The sequence below is a fragment of the Scophthalmus maximus genome, chromosome 14, assembly GCF_022379125.1.
Source record: "Scophthalmus maximus strain ysfricsl-2021 chromosome 14, ASM2237912v1, whole genome shotgun sequence".
Lineage (NCBI taxonomy): Eukaryota > Metazoa > Chordata > Actinopteri > Pleuronectiformes > Scophthalmidae > Scophthalmus > Scophthalmus maximus.
The window spans coordinates 4527173-4547463 of NC_061528.1; the positions used below are offsets into that span (position 1 = coordinate 4527173).

General features: G+C 46.7%; 2 protein-coding genes across 4 annotated transcripts in view; one reads left to right on the forward strand and one right to left on the reverse strand.

Annotated features, from left to right (window-relative positions):
- si:dkey-91i10.2 (uncharacterized protein LOC555224 homolog) overlaps window positions 1-15705 on the forward strand; it is a 48479-nt gene extending 32774 nt beyond the window's left edge. For all 3 annotated transcript variants that reach the window (XM_035603863.2, XM_035603864.2, XM_035603865.2), the window contains exons 3-8: window positions 607-2231; window positions 7083-7293; window positions 8622-8832; window positions 10327-10916; window positions 12102-12247; window positions 12582-15705. In XM_035603863.2, coding sequence (XP_035459756.2) covers window positions 655-2231; window positions 7083-7293; window positions 8622-8832; window positions 10327-10916; window positions 12102-12247; window positions 12582-13407 — 3561 coding nt within the window. In that variant the 5' untranslated portion in view covers window positions 607-654 and the 3' untranslated portion in view covers window positions 13408-15705. The remainder of the gene's footprint in view (window positions 1-606; window positions 2232-7082; window positions 7294-8621; window positions 8833-10326; window positions 10917-12101; window positions 12248-12581) is intronic.
- A 50-nt stretch (window positions 15706-15755) lies between these two features.
- On the reverse strand, window positions 15756-19875 carry tsn (translin). Its single transcript, XM_035603872.2, has 6 exons — window positions 19675-19875; window positions 18619-18712; window positions 18402-18498; window positions 17462-17577; window positions 17291-17370; window positions 15756-17176 (listed from the first exon to the last, which is right to left on the reverse strand). The coding sequence occupies exons 1-6, from the start codon at window positions 19738-19740 to the stop codon at window positions 16946-16948; spliced, it is 684 nt and encodes a 227-aa protein (XP_035459765.1). The 5' UTR covers window positions 19741-19875; the 3' UTR covers window positions 15756-16945.
- Window positions 19876-20291: the final 416 nt, after the last annotated feature.

Genomic DNA, 20291 nt, shown 5'->3' on the forward strand with positions numbered 1-20291 from the left:
AATAATGGCATCATCACAATGTGGAAGAATTTTGTTTAGTTTTTTCATTTCACTAGTTAAATCAGTGTTTCCATGATGGCAAACGTGAATTTTGTGCGTAAAATGCTGCAAGAGATGAATCTGAAAAGTTCTTGTTTCATCGAATACACGGCATCTTACATGAGATTTTTTATTGATATAAAAGGTAAGTTTTTCTCAGTTAGCGTAATCCCTCTCAGGAAACACAAAACCATCAAGGATTTCATGGCTCAACATGGACATTTTCACTGTCTGCCATTCATATTGACAATTATGCATATATAGATTGATAACATTAATGTAAAATATAGCTCGGACTCAAATACATTAAAGATTGTTTGCTGGGATGTAAAGTGAATCTTTTTTTGGTGAATTGGCTAAATCCTTGTCATGGACCTTTAAGACTAAAATCAAGGGTTTGATGTGTTAAAAATAAAAGTGATACTGGTGCAAACATAATTACAGCTTATAGTGTTTTTACTGTACATACTGATAAAGTAAAACAATGTAAGACAGGCTCATGGCTGTCTACATAAATGTCTGTGTCGTCTTTTTTTATCTCCATACCTTCTGTCTTGGTCCCTGCAGGCTGCAGATCTTCATACCCGGTGACTGTGTGTCCGAGCGCCGCTCACTATGCCCTCCGCCATGCAACACGTGAAGCCTCCACCGCCATGTGACTACCCCTGCACGTCCTCTGCCACAGCCTCCGCCGGCTTTCCTGCAGGCTGCGCCTCCCCCCTCGACCTTGTCGTAGACATGGAGCCCTGCATTGCCAACCTCCCGCTGTCCCCCGACCCCCTGTCGTCCTTCCCTCGACACAGACCCGGCGCTCCTCACTACCCCGGCCTCCACGGACCTCCTTACCCTCTCATGGCCAGGTGTAACAGCAGCACTCTGCTCTCCAACCTGGGGCTGAGGTACTGCTCCAGCAGGCAGAGCCCCTTAGGGATGGGGCTGAGTCAGGGGATGGCCCCGGGCTCCTTCCACACCGGAGGCAACTGCGGCCGGCCGTACAGGAGTATGGAGAACCTGAACTGGAACGCTGTGGCAGATTCGGGCCTGTGTGCATTCAGTGCTGCCCCCTACAGGAGTGTGGACAGTGAGTTTATTTTACGCTGCACATCCATGAGCCACTGGTATGACGGGCCCCCAGATGGATCTCTGGTGGGGACTCATGGACTACCCAACCAAGAGAGCCTGGCATTCTACCCTCGACATGTGTTACCCAGGAAGGACCTACCGCTCTTCCCCCAGCTGCTTTTTCCAGGTGGCGTTGACGAATGGGATGCAAGGAAAGGCCTGAGGGAGAAACTCCGCTTGCAGAGTGCGAGGTCGGCACTTGAGTCTCTGAAGCCCCTCCCTTTGAGGCCTCAGGTGACCCAAGGATGTGCACCCATCGAGAAGGAGGGTGTGCAGTCAACAGGCGCTGGTCCCAGGCCGCTGTGCCCAATGCGCATCACCAACCCCGAGGAGATCAAGCAGGAGGTCCTGAGGCGCCTGCAGCTCCGGCGTCAGAACAGCAGCCCCAACCTCACTCTCCACAGCTCCCCGTCCGCCCCCAAAGTGGTCAAAACATCCTTCACAACCGAGAACATCGTAGGCAACAGGCTTGGATCCGATCCTGCGTCCGAGTGCCGCAGACCTCCTGCGGGACGCCTACACATCCCAACATTTGAGGAGTTTAAGCGGATGAGGCAGAAGGAGGGGGAGCAGGGCAAAGAGTCCACAGCGGGTTCTGTGGTATCTGGAAAGACTGAGGAAGCAGCATCAGACAGTGAGATACCTGCCTCTGATCGGACTGTCCATGAGTCAGGTTCTCGTATAGAGGAGAGAAGAGACCACGAGGAGAAACTTCCTTCTAACACTGTGAACGGACACAGCACCGCGGATCCTACCTCCGTTACCAGCACTTATTCCCCCATCCGCACTGGCCCGTCTCCACGTTCGCCCCTACAGCCGCTGGCAAGCTCAGCCCAGGAGAAAGCGACCGCCGCAGGGGCGAATGACGGTAGCATTAGCAGGCGCAGGAGGAGCAGCCTGGAACCAGCCGGGTCAGTTCCCTTCCCGCACGGCAGAGAGAACTGGGAACGGCCCTCCAGCTGCTGCCCGGCGCTCCTCCTGGAGGGGACGGACCTGTCAAGCTACGGGGCTAAGATTTACAAGATGAAGGATGGCCTCATCGGCTCCGCACTGGACCTCATCAAGAAGAGGTACGTCTGGGCTGCGGTCAGGAGGAGTGGGCGGAGTGGGGCGTATGTCTTTATCAATGCCTAGATCAATTGGAGTTTGTTTGACCCAGTCCCTGCCAGATAGAAATGATCTTTGAGTCATTTCTAATTCCTCTTTCTGTTAATGCTACACTGTTCTTGCAATGAGACCTAAGTATTCCAATAAACATATTATTTCTAATATCCAATTGATCTTTCGGTGCTAGAGTTAGATCTCGTACTAAGCATCGCCTGAGCCCTGTAGCAGCAGAGGTGTGTGTGTCTTTATCAGAGAAGCGTATGCTTCCACATGTACCCTTCCACATGTGTGCTTTGCGGTGCCAGAGCATTGTGTCTGTGTGTCTGTGTGTGGGTCCATCTGTTTAAGCCCGCCTGTGCTGTTGTGTTATCGATTTATCTCAGTTATTGTGATAACAGCTGTCGGAGCTAACAGGGTTGGCTCCGCAGACGAGACTGTGGGCAGGAGGCTGGCACGAAGCATGACAGGCTGAGAGACCATAGCACCGTCCCCACGGACTCGCCGTTTCCCGGCCTCTCCTCTCTCTCTCTGTCTGTCTGTGTCAGCTGTTGGCTGAATAAATACAGGCATCGCTCCGCTGTGGCTCAGTCTGATCAAGAGGAGGGTATATGTGTTGTACAGCACCGTGATGTACTATGCAATGTAAATGTTAGACCCTGAACTCAGCGGAGCTAGTTGATCGGGCCTGTTGGAGAACCCAACCCCCTGCAGGCTGCAGGCTAATGGGAGATAGATGCAAACTTGTAAGGGCTCTCCACTGACTCCTTTGTTTGTACTGGTTGAAAGGATGATGGATAGTCTTGAGCTCTGCTGCATGACGGCAGCAGAAAAAAAAACTGCTGTGCGTGACTTTCTGTGTGCACACCTAATGTGTGAGTGAGCCGCTGCAGCCCGAGGGTTGATTTTACAATTAGTCTATACAATTAATCAAATAGTGGGTGAAAATGCCCGAAGTGATGTCTTCAAATGATGTGTAACCTGATCAACACTCAGACTAAGAGCCGACTGGAATGCTAACGGCCCTGTGAGATACATGTCTGCATGCTAACCTGCTCACAATGAAGATGCTAACATGCTGATGCAATGTAGGTGTAGGTTTACCACGATACCCAAATGTTAGTTTAGCTTGTTAGCATGAAACGCAAAGTACTGGACTAATTGAAACTTTGACCTAATGATAAAAAGTAAGAAAAACATAAAAGTTAGTACAGTTCATCCTCAGGGGATCATGAATTCATGCAGCAAATTTCCTGACAAATTGTAAGATAGTTGTGAAATGTAGTGAATATTTACACTAAAAATCACTTGCAAATATGAACTTCATGGTGGCACTAGAGTCACTAACATCAATAAGATTCATCCTCTGGAAACCACGAATCTCTCTTCAACATTTCATGGCAATGCATCCAACAGTTGATGATCAACAATCGTGTGTTGGCTAAGAACTAAACCGTTTTCACGTTTTCAATGATGTCAATTAACAAAGAAAAGCAGCAACAATTCAAACAAGAGTGTGTTCTGAATTTCAATCATCAATTTAATGATTAATTGATTCTCAAAATTGTTGATTAATCAATTCAGCTCTACTGTCGTCCTCTCGTAGAGCCCATGCACCAACAGCAGCTCCAGCAGCTCAAATTGAACATTGTTTATCCCCAGTGAATTAATATTTTATGATGGAAAAAAAGTCCCACGATGCAACACACACTAGTGTTCACCCTTCAGGTCCTGTGAATGTTTTAATACTTGAAGATGTATTAATTTAACATGACAATATTCTGTGTGATCTCTCTGCAGCCTTAGGTGTTTAACTTCTACCAATAAGTCTCTTTGTTTAACTGTATCTTGCAGCCGGACTTGCACACGGAGCGTAAAACAGCTTGGTGCTGCGTTATTACTGTAATATTCATATTATTACGCCTGCAAGGCTTTTTTTTTATAGCAGAACCTCTGAGTTAATTGTATACCGCAGTAAAGGTTCACCAGTTATATGTAGCCTTTAACGGAGGCGCATGTCCACTTGTATTTAGCATTTTCAAATGTCCCTACTAGACGCCAACACTCAAAAAGAAATATATCGAATCCATTGATGTGTTATACACACCAGAGAAAAATGACAAACAGGCTAATTTAAATGTCACATTGCACCGTTTTAAGCGGTGATCTATCACATGCAGTGGTTTCCCGATATATTAAGCTGTGGGTTATTACTTCCCATGCATCATCCGACGTTTGACAGCCAACACTGTGAAGGAAAGGCCATTAATGACAGTTGGTCCAAGTGAAAACAGAACGGCTGCTTCAGGCGCTGACTCCTTAAACTCTATTAATTGTATCTGCCTTCTCTCATCACTGGCTGCCGGTTCAATTTCGTACATTCGAAACACCTTTGATCCGCCGTGTCGGCTGTTGATTACCTCAGTTTGTGCAAAAGTAATACAGGTTGACAGCGGTTTGCTGTATAGTTCAGTGTTAATTATGTGTGTGCGTGTGCTGAAGGGGCTTTGGAGCACCAGAGAGAGATGCTGGGAAATGATTTCAATGACGTGTCCAGACAACGCTCGGGTGTTTTAACTGATCGAGTTACGTAAGAGCCATTTGAATAATGAGACCTCGTGATAACGCCGTCACGGGGACGACATGTGAGGATACAGCAGATATTTTCATAGCAGAGGTTAAAATGTATTAGTGGACTGACTAATTAATTAGAGAAGCAATTTAACAGGCAAATATGCGAACACTTGATGAATTTTATATCTTTGGATTTCAGACCGTGGTTTGGACGTCACTTGCAGTTTGAAAACAGTACTTGGGTTCTCGGACCCGTTTATGGACACTTGTCACTTATTCCTACTGTTCCGTTGATGTAACAATTGTATCATTTGATCCAAAAAGTCATTAACAGAATGGTTAATAATGTAAATAGTAAATAGCAGGGGCTCCTGGTAGCTCAACTAGTCCTCTGCAGCCTTTCGCTATGCATCTTCCCCCCTCTGTCCCCCTTTCCCGCTTAATTCTGCCTCATCAACAAAATGCTTAAATGCCCAAAAAGTAAAAATAAAACAAACGTCAAACAATTTATATGTTTGAAAATGCGATCATCCATGTAAACAGCAGTTAACTGGCGATAACAAGGTAGTGTACTATGGACATGCGGAAGAAGGCAAATCAGAATGAAGAGAAAAGAGGAGATTACATTATATTCAAGCACAGGAGCTATTAACACTTAATATGAAATATGCATTATAGCTGCTGGTGTAGCTTTGCCTGAAGCTAACTAATCCCCTTCTATTGTTAAATTCACCACTTTGGAAACAAACACTTTTCTATTTCAGGAATTCACATCTTTTTTTAATTCTTACAGTGGGCCAGACTCTGTGGTTTGTTTTGACCCCTGGGTCTGTGATGCCTTTTAATTTGAATAAAAGAATAATAATCATTTCAAAAACTGCTGTTACAGAGCTTCTTTTTTTTTTTTTTTTTTGCAGCGGTAGCAGTGATATAATATTTTATTATATCACTGACTCGCGCCTGTTGGACCGTGAAGCCCACCAGTGTTCGGAAAAAGAAAAGACAAAATCAATACTGTATATAGTCGGTGGTCCCTGCCGTTAATAGCGTGCGCGTTATTGTGGAGCTTGACTAATCAATACGGCTACATGTAATGTAGACGGGGTCACTCACAGTGAGACGTCCAACGGGTATTTTTAAGCCTCTTTTAGCTAATTTTTTTGGGTTTCATTGCACATTTATCGTTTTTTCTTCTTCAGAAATGGCAGTACACAGAAGTTTTTCAGGGGGGAAAAAAAGAGCTCTGATAAATCCCCTGTACACCACCTGGCCAGCATCAAATGCCAGACAGAAGAAGTTAGTGTCGCAAAGTGGAACGTCTATAGCTCATTGTGTCCAAAGTGTGGGTGTTTTTTGTAACTTGTGGTTTTCAACTGCCCCCAAGTGGCCAGAAAAACTTGAGCTTAAACTTATTTGCGGTCGCTGTCTTAACGCCTAGGCCAACAGGACACGTCGTTTGCTTAGACGCCTCGTCTCAGATGTGTACGTCTCTCGCAGAAGGCGTGTATACTGTACGTCTCTCACAGAAGGCGTGTATACTGTACGTCTCTCACAGAAGGCGTGTATACTGTACGTCTCCACAGGCGCACCTGTGTGTGTGTGTGTGTGTGTGTGTGTGTGAGTGCGTGTGCGTGTGCGTCTCAGATCACATGTTGGCTGTGTGCTGCAAGAATGCATCCAGACAAAGGAGGGAAGACAGAAATATGATGATGTGTGTGTTTGTGTGTTTGTGATTGTGATTGTGAGCAGGCAGTGTGTCCCTGTGTTCCAGGTGTTCCAGGTGTTTCAGGTGTCAGTCAGTGTCCACCAGTGTGTCTAATTATTTCTGACGCCCTGATGTGCATTTGAGGCTGAGATGGAGGGAAGACAAGAGGTATTAGAGGCGTAGAGGGATGATGGAAGAGGAGGGTGGAGGAAGACACGGCAGGAAGCGGAGAGAGGCGTCTGAGCTGGAGGAGGAAGAATTGGGTGGGATGAATGGCGGCGAGAAAGTGAGCTCTGCCAGAATTATAATGTCAACCCTCCTCTCCCTCCTCTGACTTTGTCCCTTTCTTCTTTTACTCCCCGTCTCCCACACCCTGCCTCTCCTCCTCCCTTTCCCCCTGTCCTCCCTCTCCTTCCTCTCATCCTTTCGCTCCTTCCCTTCCCATCTCCCCCTCGTCTTTCCCTTTCCCTCTCCTCCCTCCGCCTCGTCTCTCTCCCTCTCCCCCCCTGTACCTCCTCTCTCCTCCTCTCGCCACCAGCTGCAGTGCAGAGATTTCCGCCGAGACTCCCGTCAGGCTGTCAGGTGACCGGCACGGAGGCTGTGACATCACCGCCCCCTCGACCGACTGTCAGCCCTCCGCCGTTGCCATGGCAACGTCGGCAACGTCGGCCTGCAGAGCCGAGGCTGCCGACGAGACGCCTGCAGGAGGTGGAGGAGGAGGAGGAGGAAGAGAGGAAGCAGAAGAATGCGTAAGGATTTTTTTCTTTTTTTCCACGTATTTAATGTGTCGCCCGCGCCCATCTTCGCTCGCCGCTTGTCACCGTCGCTTCGTAAACGTGCAGAAAAACACGTCGATCTATTGGTATTCAAGGATGACAGGGACAAGCAAGGGGACTGCGCCACAGACACACACACACACACACACATGCACATCACTCACACACACTGATGCAGAGGTATTTGGTTGAGGCGAGAACGAGTGTGCGGCGCTCTGTGTTCCAGCAGCAGCTCGACGTCTGAAGGCGCAGCGACGAGAGGATTACGCCCCCCTCCAGCGGCTCCTCTCTGCTGGACGGCTGCAGCTTGACACCAAGCCTCGGCTGCAGCTGGCGCGGCGCTCCTCTCTCCTGTGCATCTGCAGAAAAAGAGAAGAGCCGGACTGCCATGGAGTCGCGTCTCGCATGCACGCACGCCACCAGGCTGTCGGTAGTTTAGAGACCAGCTGTGGAGGTGCGTTTGGATTCTTGCCTTCTCTTAATTCCTGGCTATTGAATCCCCAGCGGATCCCTTCATGCTGCGTTTTGCTAAAGTAAGGGGCCGAGCATGAATTATTCTCCTTAGTCTTTACGCGATCGCTGCGAGCTGTAAACCGTCTCCTGGCGGAGAACGACGAAAAAAAAGCTCCAAATGTCGCCTCTCAGTCGGGGCGTAGCTGCCGGTTGTCAGAGAGGTGTCAACACGGAGAGAGGGGATCATTGCGAAAAGCCGATATGTCCATCAAATGCAGTGGGATCTGGGTGATGACCCTTGAACTTTCAACCTCAGCTCGACTCCCGGGGGGGCTTGATGGACCCCAAATGGATTTTAAAAGCCACGTGGGGAGCGTTGGTCCGTGGAGAATGCTGCTGTGTGTCGGGGAATTCCTCGCTTCACCTCAAAAAAGAAAACAAAACACAAAGCCGTGACATTGTGTGAATTGTGACCCGGGGGACCTTCCTCTTCGTCAAGGCCGTGCGGGGGGGTTTAAGTTATAAGATTGATAAGAGCAGATTTTTGGATGTGCAGCCTTGAGAGTCTATTACGAGACTTGGTAGAAGCTCAGCGCTGCATCTCAGCATGAAATTTGGATTCTCATCCGTTCTACGCGTTGGGATCAGGACTTGTTATGTAACGATGTCATGACGGCATGAAAACATCTCACACACACACACGCACAGATATACAATCTGTGGCTCCTGTCTCATCATGGCTCTCGTCTTATCCCCTCAGAGACTAGTGTCATGGCCCTTCTTTCATCAACTGTTGCCATAGAAACGTGACAGTTAGATTGACACGCGTGTCCTTCCGCCCCCGGCAGCACACCGGCCTGGGCTGCAGGCGCTCCAGCTCGGACGTGGCCTATGAGCTGGCGGAGACGGTGAGGGCACAGCGCGAGTGCCGTCTGCGGCCCCACTACAGCGACCCCATGCCGGCCGACGCCTCCAAGCGCAAACAGCTGGAGATGAAGATCGCTGCCGCCGCCCGCCTCCACAGCCACCGCCGGGACCGAGACCGAGACCGGGACAGCGGTGAGTTACACGGCAACATGCGTGTGGCAACTGTGTTTGACATGTTTTCTGTATGTAGTCCTCTCTGCATTTTTAATTACAGTTAAAGAGGCTGCAACGTAATAATATAATCTGACCCTGTTATCTAGGAATTAGTCCGAGTCATATTTTTGCAGGATTGCGCTTATGCTTGTACGTTTGTGTCAAGTAGACGACACCCAAAAAGAATGTGGAAACCATTTATAAGACTCCGCTTACCCAAAGTGTTGTATGCGACAGATCTGATGAACATTGATTTTCAGAATGAGTAATTCAAAAAAAAAAAAGACTGTGGTTAGTGGTGGTCAGTTATAAATTAGGAATTTCGTAGAGGTTCCTATCACCTCATTCCTTTTTTCACTTTCAGAAAAAAACATTTAAGCCACTGAGAGACAGTTGGTGCCCAACTGAAGTAAAATGAGGCACCTTGTTAACAGTGTTTTGGACGTGATCTCAGAAAAATGATACAACACTGAGCATGAATAATACATTTTACGTGACATCCTGACACCTATCTCACCTGCCTTGTCCCTCTGGATATATTCAAGACAGTCTGACTTTAGAAAAGTGAACTTTATGCCGGACCCTGAACTTTAAGAGAGCTTCCATGGATTTTATCAATAATTCCCTTCCACCCTTCATCAGTACAGACGACAAAAATCAGTTTTAAAGAGTAAACCATAGATTTCCGTTTCCTTCAAATCGTGGGAAAAGACAGATGAGTCTAAAGATCAAAATCAAAGCAGCAGACAGCGCGCACACACACACACACACGCACACACACACACGCACACACACACACACACGCACGCACACACACACACACACACACACACACACACACACACACACACAGGCAGCTCCCCTGCTAATTCGGTACTCTCCCCTGTCAACAGAAGCTCTTTGACGCTTGGCCACCGGCCACAGGATGTCAGTCAATATAGCTTAATGCTAATGGTGACCTCGTTGCCCTTTCCAGCGGATAAGAGGAATTATGGATTATCCTTTGTTTTTTAAATCTCAGAACTGAGCGAGGCTAAATCAGAACCTAGCGTGCGGCTGGACTGTGTGCGGTCGGTGTGCAAAGTTGAGGATGCGGTTGTAACATTTGCTAGATCTCTTCTTTGGTCACTTATAGGGACACGTACATAGACTTGCATCAACTTCCTGGACCATAAGCACTACTTGCTTGACCCTAACTCTTACCCTAAACCTTAGTGGTATATGTTATAGGGATTTTCCTTTTTGTCCCCCATAAGAAGAATATGTAAAAAGATGTATGGCCTCACATCATGAGTGACACCAAACACACACAGGCTAGTAGTGACATGATCTGTATTGACAGAGGTTGAGTCCTCAACTGGAGGGTTAATGACGATTGACTAGTCACGATTTAATGGCCGTTTATCTGGGAGGGGCGAATAGCAAAGACTGAGTCTAAATCCACAAGTGCTAATGTGATCTGCGGCTCCCCAGCTCCTGCAGCACTCCGCGGCCGCTCAGAGCCCCCCGGTGAGGAGCGCCAGGCGGGTCTGGGTGTGACTCGGTCCGGGCAGCACCGCTGGAGCACCATCAGCAGCCTGAGCGCCGACAGCGGCGTGGTGGGTCTCAGCGACGAGAGGGAGGAGGAGGACAGCGAGCCTCGCCGCTGCCGCCGCAACAGGGGGGCCGAGGTGGAGCGGGTGGACAGCGGCATTGGCCCGGGGCTGTCGCGCACCTGGAAGAGGCCATCCGCCTCCCTCCGAGCCTGGGAGGCCCAGAGGCCCTGTCCGGACTGCGGCCTGAGGGACGGGGCGTCCAAAGAGCGGGGCGAGCGCATGTGCGAGCGCTGCTCCAAGCTGCGCACGGAGCGCAAGGAAGCCATCCTGGAGTTCCTGAACACAGAGTCCAGCTACGGCGAGGACCTGCGGATCATCAGGGAGGAGTTCTACTGCCCCATGCAGAGCGCGGGGCTGCTGACGGCCGAGCAGCTCGCCGTGGTGTTCAGCAACGTGCAGGAGCTGATCGACGTCAACGACCGCTTCACTGAACACCTGCAGGACAGCATCGACCACGCCTTCGACCAGGTGACCACCCTCTCACACACGCAGGAGGTGGTTCTTGAAGCTCCGAGGACCTACTCCTATTACATAGTTCACCTTCAGGGTCACGTTACTGAAGCCATTAGAATGGCATGCTTTCTCTCGAGCGCAAAGATGTTCACATGAACAAAACATCTTGGTCCGTTCTTGACTCCCAGGAGAAAAGAGATGGCTTTTAATATTAGATTTCAATATCTCCACAGGGCCTGACTTGAGAGCTTCTACACCAAGTTCAGTGAGAAAAGGCCAGAAGATTTTTTTTTTTTTTATGGGACCAGTTGAATAACCAGTGTACAGTAGTGAGGTCGGGTATGTAGGGTAGAGCAAATTGGTTTGTGAGTCAGAGGGAGAGTCGAACCTCCCTTCAATCTAGTAAGAACTCTTAACTCTAGTTTCTGTCATGGAACGGTCAGAGAAAAGTGCATCGCAGTGGTCAGTTATGGATGTTATGGAAGCATTGATTTAGTATCTGTACTAGAAAAACTGGAAATGATCCTTACTCATCTACAAACGATTTTCTTTCTCAATTTGTTGCCAAAGGTTAAAGTTTCAACCATGTCAAGACCCCAGACAAGTTTATTGTTGACCTTGGAATCAGATCAACAGGAACAGCCACTCAATGGACCTTGTGTCTGGAATAATTTGGTCAAATACAGTTTCCAAGGTCGACGATGAGCTTTTTCGGTCTCATTAATTTCATAGCGAATCTGCGGAAGTGCTTGAGAATAACTGTTACAATTTCAGGGACAACTGGGCGACTCAATTTGATAGTGATCGCTTCACTCAACAACTGGAGGCTTCCAGAATAGCTACTAAATGGATTGTTTTGTCACACCAGTCACTTTAAAACAGGATTTGGCCATTTTCCACCTGGTTCCAAAAAAATACTGACACTATATGTATCTTCTGGAGAAACAAAAGTCTGCTGCGTTCACACGCAACTCGTCTCACAGAAACTCACAGTCTGTCCAGGCCAATGCACCCGTTGCAATATGTCGGTCAAACCTTTTTGCTTCGTCATGCCTCACGGGCGAGCTGAAAGCTACTGTATGTGCAACGGCTGCGATCGCACCGTGAATATGAATGAATAATGGACCGCAATAACTTACCGAGACAAAAACATGTGGAACGTGGACTTGACCGTTTCCTCTGGTGTGGTTTTGACCTCAGGGAGATGAGGATCTGCTGACGGTGCACATAGGGGAGATCTTCCTGGAGTTCGTCAACATGCTGCCCGCCTTCCAGACCTACTGCCTGCAGCAGTCCACCGCGGTCAACATGCTCAACACGCTGGAGAAAGAGAAGGAACTGCTCAGGTATGAACTACAGCGCCAGGATTTCGTCTTCCCTCCCCGTCGGCCCGTGCGACGGATTGAAAAGTTTCTCTGGGAGCTTTCTCGAGTTCCTGCCGCGGCTGTTCTGTGTAATTCTTAATGGAAAAGACAGGGGGGTTATCACTAATTCAGCAGACGTTCTATTTTAAGAGTAGCGCTGCGATGATTCATATTTTTAGACGGACCCACGGCTCACCCGTGAGTCGGGCTGTCCTGAGATTCCCATTAATCAACGTATTAAGATACCTCCAAGGACACGCTCAGACTGGAAGAAGTCTCCGTCTTCATCATCGTCTTTCTGCTTCTCTTTTTTCAGAATCTTCCTGGATGTCTCCCAGAACGACAACACAGCGCTGCGCCGGATGAACCTGCGCTCCTTCCTCATGGCGCCCCTGCAGCGCGTGACCAAATACCCGCTCTTGTTGAGCCGCATCATCAAGGTCACCACCGAATGCCACCCCGACTACGCGCGCCTCCGCGAGGCCAAGAGTCGGGTGGAGTCCCACCTGGAGCACATCAACATGAAGACCAAGCAGGAGGGCAACGGCGTCACCTGGTCCCTGCGCTCGTTCCGCCGCGACAGCCGCAAGAACCGCGAGGTGATCAACATCGAGATGCGCGAGGTCTCCATGAAGACGGTGGGCTGGGCCCGGGAGAACACCCGCTTCGTCATGGAGGGGCCGCTCCAGCTGTCGCAGCCGGCCGACGGCCAGTGGCTGAAGAAGGGCAGCAAGGCCCTCAAGTTCCAGAATGTCCAGAGCCTGCTGATGGTGAGGACGCAGCGGGCGGGGGACGCCCCCGGACCGGGCGGCGAGCCGGCGCCGCAGGTGGAAGGCGGCGGAGAGAGCATTCGAGACGGAGTGCTGGTTCTGATCAAGGACAAGAGCAGCGGGAAGTTCGCGGTGCTGCGAGAGCCGATCCGCCTCGGGAACTGCGTGGTGTCGACGGACCCGGACTGCGAGGACACGTTCGAGGTGCTCGACATCCGGCGGGAGTCCTTTGTCTTCCGCGCCTCGGACAAATCGCGCACGCAGCAGTGGTTCCATCAGATCAAGAGGTACACGCGAGACTTGGGCACGTGGAGGAAGAGGCGCAACGCTTTGCCCAACATCATGATCAACACAAACCAGACGCGCTCCTGAGAACCGACACCCGGACTTTGTCACTCTGTAAATAACCTTGAACTGCAAAATCAGCGGACAACAGGAAAACGACAGCACTGTTCTGACAATGTGAGATTTCAGTCAAAAACAACCTTTCTCAAAGTCTCATGAGGCTGAGGAGAAGGAGGATATAGCACTTTCCCCCCCCCTTACAAAGCTACACGTGCACCATATGCTGTCATGGAAATAGCGTACGAGGTTTTTTATTTTAAAGCCGTTGACGTGAAAAATATCCGATTCTTGGGACAACCAAAAAAAAAAAACTTGGGCTGTGCTCGTCAGCCTTGATTGTAAAGACTGTTCGCCCGCGTTTTCAGTAAATGAGGTGTGTCTGTCGAACGAACGCCATGACTGCACATGACTGACTGCAAAACAAGACAAAATTGTAATGTCTTTTCTTTTCTTTTAAATACAAGACAGTAACGGGGGGGAAATAACAACGTTTTAGTTTTTTTGTGTTGGTATGTAGTGGTCAAGAGGAGCCTTGTTGAGTGGTTTCTGTCCATTGTCCTGACCTCTCCTCGTCCGCGCGCCGCCGCCACCTACTGTACGTCGGCGGTGGAGCAACTTTCACTGCCAGAGACGCAGTTGAGCAGAGCCTCTCCCTGAGAAACACGCTGAGCGAAACCCCCCGTGTCACTGTGTTCTCAAAACGAGAGAAGCTCACACGAACAGCAATAATATCTGCCAGTTTTTCGGGGGGAAAAAAAAGAAGTAGCTGCTGTAAATGTGTTCGGTTTCCTCTTTTTTGGCGTTCAGGTGCATCGGTGCGAGGCTTCACGCGGGGGGCGGAATTCAAGTGACGCCTCGGATCTGTTTTTTTCCTGTTGGTCGACGACGTGGCGAAAGCAGCTCGAGAGGAGTCTAGTCAAATCTCTTTTCGTGTTAATGTCGCCGGTGGGATCTACAGCGTTGTGTAATTAGGAGAACCAGTTGACGGGAATCTCTGGAGGCGATCTCCCTCTATTCTGAAATGGGGGGAAAAAAATGAAACATCCTCCAGGTCATTATTCAAAATTTAAGGCGACAGACAAAGTTCACAACGTAACAGAATGAAATTCTAAATTGTGGAACACAATATCACGTACCTCTCTCGCCCATGGAGCGCATGAGCAGGAAGGGGACGAGAGAAAGCGCGAAACGCCCTTTTATGGGCGGGGTCCCCCGAAAAAAGGTAACAGACACTCAGTCACAAACGTTCCACATATTAACAATGTCAGGCAATGATTATATGCACATTGTGTAATTACAAATTATACAATATTGGATACATATAATACTGCTGCATAATTAAAATTGTTAAATTAACATCAGGCCAAATAGTGAGTGATGAGTTTTTCCAACAAAACTGAGGGTTTTTGGAACAGATACCCTCCAACGTGTTCCTCTGGTCTCCAGAATATCCCCAAAAATTGTGTTATATGGCCATTTCAAATACCTAAAAGACAACGGACAGTCGTTTGAATTTTTGGGGTTTTATCCGACCAACAATCCTCAATTAGTAAGCTCGACAATTAATTGATTGTGTCAATCAGCTACCTACCGATTTGTCATTTGTCGAACCCCTTGTTTCTCGACGACCTGTCCCTCAAAAACGGTCCCGACCGTCTTGTCGCGGTTTGTTGTCACGTGACCGAGCAATGAGCTGTTGTGCCTTGGTACTACTGTAGATCGCTGTTAACACCGAAGTTGACGGAAATGTGTGCAGCCTCCGGAGATACGGACTACACTCTGCCCCTCTGCTGGCAACGTGACGGAGATTTAATCATAAAAGGCAATATAACGGTATTCCTCTGGACGGGTCCTTGGCTGCTGATAATGTTTCTACTTCTCCTGGTTGCGTTTATTTATGAATTTCTTTGATGCACTTTATTATTATTATTATTCCGTGATAGAGCACTCTCTGGTAGAACTGCTGGTGAAATAAATCTCGCAGTCCTTGTTAATTCACAAGTCTTCATGTTAGAAGGAACCTTGAGTTCTGTTTGACACAGTCATCGAACCAAAACCTCTATTTAAGACCGATGCTGTTATTTTTGTTCTTTTTTTTATAAAGTAGCACTAGAACAGGTAGCGAATCACTGTAACGGAGGGCAGGGCTGCTCAACGCCGCACCAACACTCCTGTGCTGTTGGAGGACGCTGTTTCAGATTTGAAAATGTACAAAAAAAGAGACTGAATTCCGTGTCGTTACTTTCCTTTTTCCTCATTTGCATTTGAAAGGCCTGATGTATTATTTCCCCCGATGAATTCTATTAAAAAGGTTTTAAACACAAACTGTCGTCTGTGTTCTTCCGTGCAAAAAAATGCTTGAAATCAGACGGAGATGGAGATCGTAGAAATATATTTACAGTAATTGTAAGCATCTTCTGGACAACGGATTCAAAGATGGGAATACGCACAGAACAAGTGGAATACACTTATTACTCCAAGAAACAAAAACGCATGATGCAAGAATGTGAACGAGAAAAAAACCCTAAAAAACATCTACTACAGTGTAGAGGCAAACAGGAGCGTCGATGCTGACAGTATAAACAAACTTTCCAGACATTTCTGTAAGTGAAAAAAACAAATAGTTAACATATTACAACAGTTACATAACATGATTTCCATAGAAAGCTTCATCACCCAACAACCAAAACATTATTCTGGCTCAACAGACATTTACCTTTGACCCTGTTCTCTAACCGTTCTTTGCTGTTGAAAACAAAAAGGAGATTCGAACTAATCGCAGAGGAGCTTTACATCATGTTATGTGCATCTTTGTCTTTCTCTGAGCCTCATTTACAAAAAATCCTGTGTTTTCAAGTTTGGTGCGATTATTGATCAATATCCAAACTGAGAAATGATACATATATGGTTAGAATGCTGTAAAATGTATTCATTGATTTTTTAGTCTTTTTGGATTTTAGATTTAATCATCTCTGTATGCACTTATTTTTTGACATAATTCTTTGAGTCCTACTAAAAACCATCAGGCCTCGACTCCTCTGGTTAACAACAAACACATTTCATGATTTCTTTTTAAGTTTGTTTTTTTCTGCAAATAAACACAAACAACCACAAACATTAGCTCCGCGCAACAGGAGCACTCTGGGAGGAACTCTTGCTTGTCCTCTTCAATGATTGAAACATCAATTTACTATAATTCAATAAAATAAAAAAGGAAGAAGTTGACCATGGCAAATTAGATGAAACGGGGGGGGCAATAACATACTGTATGTGTCACATGAAGCTGAGAGCACAGATTTTCAAAAAACAAACTTTTGATCGTAAGCCTCTGAACGAGCGATTCAAACTGAAACTCAGTGACAACCTCTGCCACCCTTCTGACAGACTGCCATCCACCTACAGCACTTCTCATGCATGCATTCACACTAACACACACACTCTCTCACACACAAACACACACACACACACAGTCTGTCCCAGGCTGCATGGGGCCTCAGGCAGATCGCCTGGTCTCGCCTTCAGGGTGGGGTCTGCCTCCCACAGCCGATCGCCCCTCCTCCGAGCTCTACTTGTCGCCGGCAGACTCCGCCTCCTTGGCCAGGCCGCGGATGGACAGGTCGTACACCACCTCCTCGATCTTCTTCACGTCGTACTTCAGGCCGTCGTAGCGCTTCCTCAGCGGGTCGTTCTTCAGGTTGAGCAGGCGGAAGCCCGAGTCCAGCTCGTTGATGAAGTTGGAGATGCGCAGCGGCCGGGTGTAGTCGCCCGCCGTGACGCTGTTCACCGCCAGTCGTGACTGGAGCACAAAGGAAACACAAAGTTACTCGGGTTCTATAGTTCTTTTGAAGAAATACGTTTTTTATTTACATACTGCAGAAGAGTATTAGGGTCAGTCGGGCATAAGACTCACCAGTTCACTAGCCATGATCAGCACACCTGCCAGGTAGTCCTCCACATCCAGGTGAAAGCCCTTCTCTCGCACCACCTCAACTAAAAGGGTGAAGAGGGGCAGAGTGAGTAAGAGTGAGGCCACATTCCCTCAGTGACAGTCACACACTGGAACACACAAACGGGTACCTACTGCCGAGTATCTGAGCCGCCGCCTCCCGGGTCACGAGAGTCTCACTCTCCAGGTAGACGACGAAGGTTACCAAGAAGGCCAAGCGCTGCAGGACAAACCGCCAGTGTTCCTGGAACCTTGAAGTGGGATCAACGAGATCAGAGGGAGGGTGGGGAGATGAAACACTTTACTTTATGCTTTCTTTTCCGTAGATTTTACAGACCATTATTTGACATCCGAGTACAAATAGCTACTATTTTGATGTGCGTGTGCTGATTGATATTGAAATATTGATACTTCCAATTCACGTGGCGACATTTATCACTGACCCTGGGAAAATGATTCACTGGACCAGAGAGATTGAAACGGATCATAAGTGTTCTAAACTCTTTGGATTCACGCCTGTTTAGACCTTAGTCTGGAAACACACGTTTTTTTTCCATACTTATCCAGACTGCAAACTATTAAAATTAAATTCCATACTTTTCCGTACTGCGTAGGAACATACAGCATTAAAACTGTTCATTTATCAAGAAAATGTCATCAAAGAAGTTCTCAAATTTTTTGTACACTCCTGAACAAAATCAAAAATACTCCAGAGTATATCACCTCTCACAGAAACTCATTTCTGATTAAGAAAGATACGTGTTCAGCTTCTAGTTGTACGTGTATGACTTAAGATACGACTTCTGGTGATACAATGATGACAACCACAGCATAAAAGTTAAATGACTATAAATCTAGATCGAGGTTTGATCCATGCTCAACGTGAAAAAGTTAAAACCGTCATTAAAACTGAATTAGGCAACAGACAAATTGCTCAAACAGATGTGACAGTTTGTGGAAAAGATGAGAAGCTCATAAAGGATTAGCTGAGGTATTAAAACGATGACACAGAGTTAATTTTGCTTTGTAAAGCTGAGCGCACACAAAAGCGTTTTCCCTGAAAAGTGTCTCACACCTGTAATACTGCTCCGCGGGAAACTTTGTCTTGAGATCTGCAATGTGCGTCTTGACTGTGCAGAACAACTCACGTGCTCGGGCACATTTACTTGGAACTGAGGAGAAACAGATGAAGAAGAAGAAAAGACTCGCTTTTAGAGCTGCACCATCAAATTTGAGGACGTAAACACGGTTAATTTTGAGTAAAAACTGTCCACACTGTACACACAACTCACTTTCTTTGAATCCAGATGGTTGGTGGACACTTTGGAGAACTGTAAGAATCTCTCTGGCGGCCTGCTCCAACAGCTGAACCACCTTACGGATGTCCTGCAGGGATAAAAGATGTTTAAAGTATGTGGTGGGAATTTCGTTTGTTTTATTGATTTTTTTTTTTCTAGAAATGAAAAGACATTTTTCCAACTCACCAAACATGTAAATGTTAAACAAAACTATGTACAAAACAATACACCAGATGTAATGCATCACTGACATCTTCTCACAAAGTCAAATCATTGCAATACTTTTTAGAGCTTCAACAGTTAATCGATTAGTAATCGACTACTTAGTTAATTGCCAACTATTTTAATAACCGATTAATCTGTTCAAGTAGTTTTGATGGAGGGGAAAAGTCAAAATTCTCTGATTTCAGCTTCTTCAATGTGAATATTTTCTTATTTCTTTGCTCCTCTGTGACACTAAACTAAACATCATCTTGGGGGTTTTGGGAAACACAAAAGACATTTTTCACTATTTTATGGACCAAATAAACTAATCGAGAAAATAATTTACAGATTAATCGATAATTAAAAATAATCGTTAATTGCAGCCCTAATAGTTTTAATATGATCTCACATTGCTGACTCTGAATGGATCTGTGGTGATTGACAGATGTGCCGAATCAATGCACGCACATGTTTACTGGGATAAATTAAGATATTAAAACGATATCTTGTCACGTTAGCAAGAAAACAAAAAATACACACATTTTTAAATGAGGTTTGGTTTCAACCAGCTGGATCTAACAGGTTGCGTGCGGAAGAAAACAACCACCTTTCATGTTTTTTATATTATAATTAAAGTGACGAATCTATTATGCATTTTTTTCTTCAAACATGGATACAATGACGTTAGACAACTACATGTCGGATAAATCTGCGTGATAAAGAACTTCTGTCGTTTTGTTTTTTTTAGAGTGAAACGTGTTGTTGGGTAGATTTCCGCTCCCGGTTAGCAGCGGCTAGCTAAACGCTAACTGAAGCTAACGCGGGACAAGTCCGTTCATTCATTACCTCTCTGACGTCCTGGTCCGCGCCCAGGAAGCCCTGGATGTGGCTGAACATCTCCGTGACGGACATGTCTGACGGTGAAGACGGTGATGAAGAAGGTCACTGTGGAGGAGGAGGTGATGATGACGAAGAACTGTCCGCTGCTAATTCACGAAACACATCAACGTGCACGAGAAGCCGCGTCGCCGCCGTTTCGACAGGCGCGTGGAGATGACGTCAGCACATCGACGTCACGTTGTTGTCAACCAGTTTCTTTTTTGTTTGTTTTTTTGCAAGAAAGAAAGAGGGAATAAAGATGAATCAAACGCTTTCATAATTAACTCATATGACTAATGCTATTAAATGAGATAAATAAACATCAAATCATGTTGAATTAAAGTAAAATAGATAAATAAATCTTTTTTTTTCTTGGTTCCATTTTTGGAAACCACTGGTCTAAACCAAACTTTATATAAAGTATATCAAAGAGTTTAATCTATCTTCACCGAGCAGCTTTATTCACAAAGGGTAATTTTACTTTTGATACTTTAAGTACTTATATTAAAACATGTTTGTTCGTCACGTACTTCAGTAAAAAATGAGGACACACATTCACTTCTTGTTTACAAAGAGAAAGAAAA

Bases quoted from the DNA above. Each gene is read 5' to 3' on its own strand.
- tsn (XM_035603872.2), bottom strand. From the start codon at position 19,740: ATGTCCGTCACGGAGATGTTCAGCCACATCCAGGGCTTCCTGGGCGCG. The intron at 17,371-17,461 runs GTAGGTACCCGT...TCACCCTTTTAG, and splicing joins GGCGGCTCAGATACTCGGCA to TTGAGGTGGTGCGAGAGAAG. The intron at 17,177-17,290 runs GTGAGTCTTATG...TTTGTGCTCCAG, and splicing joins TGATCATGGCTAGTGAACTG to TCACGACTGGCGGTGAACAG.